Here is an 8,507-nt window from a genome sequence, read left to right on the forward strand (position 1 = left end):
ATGTATATTGATGAATGGTTCTTGGATGCTTGTATACTTCCATACAATCTAGAAACCAGCTTTTTGTTATCTCCTAATGTGTACGCATTTGAGAATAATGTAATTAAATTATGATCTTCCGTCAATGTACTTTTAATTTTTTTGTTAAAATAATCTCTGACCTGCAAATATCTATAAAAATCCTGCTTTTCTAGTCCAAATGTATTTGAAAGTGCCTGATAACTCTGTAACTTCCCACTAGAGATGATTGAACAGTAAGATGTGATACCTCTCCAAACCCACTGTTTAAATCTCTCGTCTACCCTAGCCGGCTCAAAACCTGGGTCAAATGCTATCCAACTTAAAACTTGGCTCAGTTGTTTTTGTTCTCTTTGTGAGCATCACACAGGTAGAGTAGTATACTTGTATGTGCCTGGATCAACTTAATTTAAAGGTATTTAGTGCTTCGACTTGTGGTCTCGAAGGGGGTAAAAAAGAGGACAGAATTAAGACAGCTGTTTATCATTTAGTATATATATTTTCAAGCTATATATTTCTTCATGTTTTCCTACTTACTGAAGTAAGGATAAGGAGGTTTGGGACTGGACCAAAGCATATTGCATTGTTTTTCTGTCAGTCATCTTAATTGCTTGTATTATTGGCCAGAGATGGTAAACATGCATTATGTAAACCTAATCCTAATGGTGCATGCTTAGGCAATATATCTATATATAAACCAATGATTTACTCAACACATAACCTTAATTTCAAAAAGGCATTGACATATTGCAGAGTCATGGTGTTGGTTGCAACCATTTTTATGATTATCACCTGTACTGTGAGTGCTGCACAACCTAAATGTAAAGCTTATGGGACAGATGAACTCCTTCATTTCTCAAAAGAAGGTAATGTCTCTATTGGGGGCATTTTTTCATTCCACCAAAATCCAGTTGGTGTAAATCCAACACTCACAACCAATCCAGGAAACATCAGGTGTAATAGGTAAGATAGTGACCATATTAATTTCATATTACTCAAAAAAATACTTTTTTACAAAGATTTGTAATTTAATTTAATTTAATGATGGAGTAACAACTAAGTACTATGGATTACTTCACTGAAAAAAAACAAAGCTATCTTTCCTTTTCAGTCTTGATCCTGGAGAGCTACAGTATGCAATGACAATGATTTTTGCCATTGAGGAAATAAACAACAGCACAGATCTTCTTCCTGGCTTTTTGCTTGGCTACCGTGTCTATGGCTCTTGCCCAAGTATCCCTCTCTCTATGGGAGCATCGTTAGCTCTGATCAACGGACAAATGGAAGCAGAAGAGGACTGTGTAAGTCCCTCTACTGTGCAAGCTGTGATTGGAGAAACTACATCAACATCCACAATAGACATTGCAAGGACCATGGGTCCATTTAAAATCCCTGTGGTAAGTCATTAAATAAATGTGTGTGTGTGTGTGTGTAAATATATATATATATATATATATATATATATTAGAGGTGGGCATAGATTAATTTTTTTAATCTAGATTAATCTAGATTAATATTGAAATTAATCTAGATTAATCTAGATTAAAATGGCTCATTTGAATTCTCCCGAAGGCATTCAGAATATGTGTGCTACCCAAATAATGACTAAAAGTAAGTCTTTGAGAATAGTTTGCCTCGCGTAGGGATGTGCATTTCTGCCAAAAATGCCATTCGACAATCGAGGAGCAAAAGTCGAATATCGTTTAAAAAAAAACCCGCAATGACAGAAGGCCAATTTCATCTTTAGCGATTTGTCATCAAACAAACTGTTTATTAATTGAACAAGTAACATGTTTTCGTCCTTTTTTTTAACATAGTAGGCTAATTGGAAGAAGAAAAAAAACAATACGCACGTACAGTCCGTTTTTGCATCGCCAATGCTCGTTAGATCAAAAAATAATGTCATCATATGTCATAAGAATTTTATGTGAACCTGCCTTGTTACTGCAATAGCCTCATTTTTAAACAAATTAGTTTCAATCAATGTAAACTATTCGTGTGATTATGCCACTGCGCAATACACGCGCAATACACACACAATGTATTACCTGAATGAAATGAAATCGAATGTATCGTCCTGTGGAATCATTCATTCACAGACAGCTTACGAAGATGTTCAACTAATAAAGATCTTCATCGCTGGCAAAAATATGATGCATTTGCAGATTTGCATTCACTAGACTAGACTGTAGATCGGCCACTTCATCCAACGCTCTTGTTGCTCTTAAATCTTCCTGTTTCGACTCCGAGTGTGAATTGAAAGCGCTTCAGACGATTCAGTGCGCGAGGAACTGAACAGATCAACTGATTCGCGAACCGATTTAGACAGATCATCTGACAACTTGTTTGATGAAGTCTTTGAACAGAATCGACTCAAAAGAGTGATTCATTTGTAAATGAGCATCGCTCATGCCCATACAAAGGACACAGCGCGCTTGGAATAAACTCATTTAACAACGTATTGCATTAAAGTAACGAGAGGAACGTCGCCCAACGTAACAAAGTAAAAGTACACCTTGTGTCCCTGACAGGAAAATACCCTACTGCGCGATCTGTGACAGTAGGCGCGGCGTCATACTAGCTACACATTAGAATTGCGCGAAAATATAACGATATTCGAAAAAGCTATTTATGATTCCCAACCCAACTTTGATTAACGGCGATATTTTTTTTATCGCCCGATAAGAGTCTCACGTTAACGCAGCACGTTAACGCCGATAACGGCCCAGCACTAATATATATATATTTTTTTTTTTTTAATAACGCATAGCAAAATCATTTGGATTTAGTACAGATTGAGAGATTTCTTGAAATATGATCAAATTGCTGTTTATTTGTTTAAATTCGTGTTTTATTTATTTTATTCTGTTATAATGATGTAATTGTTACTATTGGTCTCCAGGATACAATTACTTGAATGTTTATCCTTGTTTAAACATCACAAACTGTGAGTTTACAGAGTTCAGTTTTGGGTCTACTGCTTATCTATTGTCAGACAGTAATCCCTCTAATAATATAAATGTCAATTATAAACCTTTTTTGTCTCGTTTCAGCTTAGCCATTCGGCAACTTGTGCATGTCTTAGTAACAGACAGCAGTATCCATCCTTCTTCAGGACTATTCCCAGTGATTATTACCAGAGCAGAGCACTGGCTAAACTAATCAAGTATTTTGGCTGGACCTGGGTTGGGGCTGTGAGGAGCAGGGGAGATTACGGCAACAATGGAATGGCCACTTTTTTAGAAGCAGCAGAGAAAGAAGGCATTTGTGTTGAATACTCTGTGGCCATTTACAGAACCGATTCAAGAGAGAAGTTTTTGGAAGTCACAAACATAATTAAACAATCAACATCTAAAGTCATTGTAGCTTTCGCAGATGGCAATGATTTGGACATCCTCATAAAAGAGCTTTACTACCAAAATGTAACTGGCTATCAGTGGGTTGGAAGTGAGGGTTGGATCACTTACAGATATGTAGCAACCCCAGTTAACTATGCTGTGGTAGGGGGAGCATTAGGCTTTTCTGTGCCAAATGCGTACATTCCTGGATTGAGGGAGTTTATTGTGAGTAGCCATCCCTCCTTGAGGTTAGGTAACACAGGACTGGTTGAGCTGTGGGAAAGCGTGTTTGACTGCATTTTAAATCCAAACACACACAATGCCTCTAAGATATGCAATGGAGAGGAGTCCCTAGCTAATACAAACACACGTTTCACAGATGTGTCTGATGCTAGTCTTCTAAACAATGTCTACAAGGCAGTGTATGCTATCGCTCATGCATTAGAAGCACTGTTGACTTGTGAGAAAGGGAAGGGGCCATTCCTCAACAAGACATGTGCAGAGAATGGGAAAATACAGCCTTGGCAGGTTTGTTCTTTTGAATTTCTGCTCTGTCATTTTCTGTAATTCAAAACTGATGTTCAAAGACCATGGGTATTATTATACCACTATTCTTAACAGGTGCTGCATTATCTGACCCAAGTGAACTTTACAACCAAAAATGGAGAAAACGTTTACTTTGATGCTCGTGGTGACCCAGTTGCACGTTATACTCTGGTTAACTGGCAGATGAACTATGAAGGAATAATAACATTTGAATCCATTGGTTTATATGACACATCCAAGCTAGAGGGACAACAGATTCAAATGAAAGATGACACTGATGCAATCTGGGCAGGAAACCAGAAAAATGTAAATAATAATAATAATCTGTCATAAACTTAGTGCACAGTGATTTTATATAGTGCAGACTATGATTATGTATATTTTTGCTTGTGTGTATATTTTAGGTCCCTCGGTCTGTGTGTAGTGAGACCTGTCTTGCAGGCACTCGCAGGGCCTTCATGAAAGGAAAACCCATCTGCTGCTTTGACTGCATCGACTGTGCGGATGGAGAGTTTAGCAACACCACAAGTGAGATGAACAAGCCTCTCTCATTAACAGTAATGCTCATCATGTTTCTGTGTGGTCAACCCAAAGACTTTCAATTATGCTTTACTCTCTTTATTTTGTTTTTGTTTTCAGATGCAGTAACATGCCTTCCATGCCCTCTTGAATACAAATCAAATGGGAACAGAACACGATGTGAACTCAAAAACACTGAATTCCTAACATTTAAAGAAGTAATGGGTAATATACTAGTGACGTTCTCTTTGTGTGGTGGATGTCTCACAATCACAATTGGGTTGATTTTCTTCTACCACAGACATACACCAATAGTAAGAGCCAACAACTCAGAGCTGAGCTTCCTGCTGCTCATCTCACTAACTTTGTGTTTTCTCTGTTCTCTTTCTTTCATTGGTCAGCCCACTGAATGGTCCTGTATGTTGCGTCACACAGTGTTTGGGATCACTTTTGTCCTCTGTATCTCCTGTGTTCTGGGGAAAACAATTGTTGTGTTAATGGCCTTCAAGGCTACACTTCCAGGAAGTAATGTCATGAAATGTTTTGGGCCTCCTCAACAGAGACTCAGTGTTCTTGCCTTTACTCTTATACAGGTGCTTATTTGTGTCCTTTGGTTAACAATATCACCCCCCTTTCCCTACAAAAACACAAGTAGTTACAATGACAAAATCATTCTTGAGTGTGATTCAGGTTCAGCTGTTGGTTTCTGGGCTGTACTGGGTTATATTGGCATACTGGCTGTCTTGTGCTTTATTCTGGCTTTTCTGGCTCGCAAGCTGCCTGATAACTTCAATGAAGCCAAATTCATCACATTCAGTATGCTCATATTCTGTGCTGTATGGATCATTTTTATCCCAGCTTATGTTAGTTCTCCTGGAAAATTCACTGTAGCAGTGGAGATATTTGCTATTTTAGCGTCAAGTTATGGCATGTTGTTTTGTATATTCATTCCTAAGTGCTACATAATTTTACTAAAACCAGACATGAACTCCAAAAAGCTTTTGATGGGTAAAGCTTCTTCAAGGTTATCTAATTAAAATGGCTATTTATCATTATATATTGATATGTTTAAGTAAAAATGTCATGCATTCTCCTTATTAATTTGATGTTCTAAAGCGGCATGTATACGGACGTTCCTCTTCAAATGAATAATGCTGTGATTGACACCTGAGGATACAATAACCCGCATAATGAGCCTTTCAGTCAGGGATGTATGGAAGCCTGTTTCCGTCACAGTTGAATAAAAAAATATGATTATTTAAGTCATAATTATATATATATAATTATGACTTACTATATCATTATATTGAGAAAGTTTTTCATAGTAAACTTTTAAACTGAGCGCAGCGTTTTTAGAATGCTGTTTCATGCACGAGACGCTGCGAAAAACACAAGCTTAACGTCCGTCTAGTGCGCGTTTGCCTAGAAAAGCAATAAAAAAGCAGCGCAGTGGAATGAAAAAGCACGTTCTTATGCAAAAACAAAACTGCTTGAAAATATGCTTGTACACAGACTTCCAGATGAAGCGTTCATTAACAGATTTGGATATAGCCTAAGTGTGCTGTCATTCCTCTATCTATTTGAAATCCATGGATCACCCTTCTGTGTTGCTGCTTGTTCATACACAAAAATACAAATTAATGTTACTTGTAAATGAATAAAAGACTTTCAAGTATGGAAGCCCGTCTCATAATTTATCATTAATGTTATTCAATGCAGAGCGTGCCTTGTTTGCTGTGTTGCATTTACACGGCTTTGACCAGCGGATGTCGCTAGTGTGGCAATTCCCTTCTGCTCCGCTTCTTTGCACATGCGTAGAAGCACTAGAAAATAAGTCATTATTACGAGAAAGTTTCCTTTCGAGTGGGGAAAGCAGTGGGGAAACTCCTTTCCTCGAGAATATTGAAGCCTATATTTTAAAACGTAGTGCAGCTGCACAGCGAGCAAAGTAGAGCGTCTAGCTCGCCCATTGGCTGTGCTGCAGCAACTGCACATCCAATGGCGAAGCGGCTCAGACGCGCGAACCAATCAGGCAGCTTCGCGCCTAAGCACGTCAGAGACCGCCAGAATGGGCGCGGCTTATGGCTATATAAGCCCACCATTTCGCCATAGTATCATATTTTATCTCCTTCAGCGACCTTTTACATCTCTGCCTCATCCAGAGCCTTCGCCTTGGAATCAAGCCATCTCAGCTAGAATGAGCCTTGCATACAGAGGACAGCGCCTTCTTCACTCACCTAGAAGCCGCTTCTCTTCTGTCGCCATTCTCCTGTGGCCATCCGGCCAACACGCCATATATCCTTTCACTGCTACTGTGTGCTCGCCGTAGCGACATACAGTTTCCTGAAAGTGCAAATTCTAGAGCGAGCGTTGTTTCAAATGCCTCGCTCTTCCTCCACCTCGTGCGGATCCCTTCTGCATGTACGGGCACACTGAGTGGCCTGGGAGCCGCCCATGCGGAAGCTGCACTCTCTGCCGGAAGCTGCTCTCGGTGTGAGAGTTTGCCAATCTCCATGCTGCGGACACGGTTAGCTCTCTTCTAGGAAGACGGCAGCACCGCTCCACTCGCTCTTCCTTTTCCCTCCCTACTTCAGCCACGGAAGAAGAAGCGTCGCAGCCAACGGTAGCCCGAGCACATGGAAATAGGCGAGCCCACGCCAACCACGTCCCCGCTTGCCTTGCTTTCTCCATCGCAATCCCCTTCGCCGGTCCTGTTCACTCAGGCGGACCAGCACCCCTCCCAGCGAGCGGCGGGTCTCGTCTCCTTCGGCGGATCGGACGAAGAGCACGACGACAGCCTCTCCATTGCAGCGTTTGAAGAAGAGTGGTGGGGCTCAGTTGACCCTGCCCCCCTCTCCCAGTCGAGTGCGAGTGTGACTAGGACTAATTCAGACGCGGAGATGCTTCGCATCCTCACCGTGGCTGTGTCGGACCTCGGGCTCGAGTGGGCCTCGCCCGAAGAGCCTACTAAAAGCCGACTGAATGGATGGTTTCTGCCCGGGCGCCAGCAGGCCTCCCGGCACCTTTCTTCCCTGAGGTTCACGAAGAACTCAGGAAGTCATGGCACGCCCCTTACTTAGCACATACGAGCTCTTCTACTTACGCAACGCTCTCCTCTGTTGATGGCGCCGCGAAAAAAGATACGAGAAGTTGCCGCCTCTCGAAGAAGCAGTCGCCGCTCATCTGTGCCCGTCCACTGCTGCTGGATGGAGAACTAGAGCGGTTCACCCCTCAAAGCCCTGCCGAAACACTTCAACACTTGCTGGACGCGCTTTTATCGCCTCCGGCCAGAAAGCGTCGGCCCTGCACACCATGGCGGTGTTACAGGCTTTCCAGGCCAAGCTAAGAAAACCTGTAACAGGTTTTGGCTGGCAAGCCATCCCCGAAGTGTCAAATTGGGTAATAAACACTATAAAGCGAGGTTACTCAGTCCAATTCGCTCGTAGACCCCCGCGATGTCAGGCGGTCGTCGAGACTTCGGTGAGAAGCAGTGTGGCTCATGTACTTCGCACCGAAATGCAAAATCTGCTAGCAAAAGGGGCGATAGAGAAAGTTCCCCCCTGCGCTGAGCCAATCTGGGTTTTACAGTCGCTACTTCCTTGAACCAAAAAGGATGGCAGCACCAGACCCATTTTAGACCTGAGACATCTAAACAGAGCCTGGGTGCCGCCCATTCTTGAGATTCGCCTTCAAGGGGCAGGCTTATCAATACACGGTCCTACCGTTAAGTCTATCTCTAGCACCCCGTACATTTACGAAGTGCATAGACGCAGCACTCTCTGAGACAACGGGGAGTGCGTGTGCTGAACTATCTCGACGACTGGCTCATCATGGCTCAGTCGAAGACCGAATTATTGACACACAGATCCTGGCTCCTCAGTCATTTGGAATGCCTCGGGCTCAGGATAAATTTTTCCAAGAGCAGACTGTCACCCAGCCAGAACGTAACCTTTCTGGGCACAGTTATCGCCTCGACACGGATGAGAGCCCGTCTCACGCCAGAGCGCGCTCTCTATCCAACGGCTGGTAGCCTCCTTCAGGGCAGGTGCGTGCATGCACCTCAAGAAGTTTCAGAGGCTCTTGGGC

At 42.2% G+C, this 8,507-nt stretch overlaps 1 protein-coding gene across 1 annotated transcript; it reads left to right on the plus strand.

The window, feature by feature from the left end:
• Positions 1-775: 775 nt before the first annotated feature.
• On the plus strand, positions 776-5,509 carry LOC130077434 (extracellular calcium-sensing receptor). The gene is made up of 6 exons (XM_056242672.1): positions 776-981; positions 1,130-1,415; positions 3,072-3,884; positions 3,978-4,208; positions 4,307-4,430; positions 4,542-5,509. The coding sequence occupies exons 1-6, from the start codon at positions 776-778 to the stop codon at positions 5,456-5,458; spliced, it is 2,577 nt and encodes an 858-aa protein (XP_056098647.1). The 3' UTR covers positions 5,459-5,509.
• Positions 5,510-8,507: the final 2,998 nt, after the last annotated feature.

This window comes from Rhinichthys klamathensis, unplaced genomic scaffold, assembly GCF_029890125.1.
Source record: "Rhinichthys klamathensis goyatoka isolate OS25496 unplaced genomic scaffold, OSU_Roscu_1.1 h1tg000740l_1, whole genome shotgun sequence".
Lineage (NCBI taxonomy): Eukaryota > Metazoa > Chordata > Actinopteri > Cypriniformes > Leuciscidae > Rhinichthys > Rhinichthys klamathensis.

What these genes read in the sequence shown, in the direction of transcription:
- LOC130077434 (XM_056242672.1), top strand. Translation starts at nt 776, where the DNA reads ATGGTGTTGGTTGCAACCATTTTTATGATTATCACCTGTACTGTGAGT. An exon ending in GGAAAATACAGCCTTGGCAG is followed by an intron (nt 3,885 to 3,977) that starts GTTTGTTCTTTT and finishes TATTCTTAACAG; the next exon opens with GTGCTGCATTATCTGACCCA. An exon ending in AGAGTTTAGCAACACCACAA is followed by an intron (nt 4,431 to 4,541) that starts GTGAGATGAACA and finishes TTTTGTTTTCAG; the next exon opens with ATGCAGTAACATGCCTTCCA.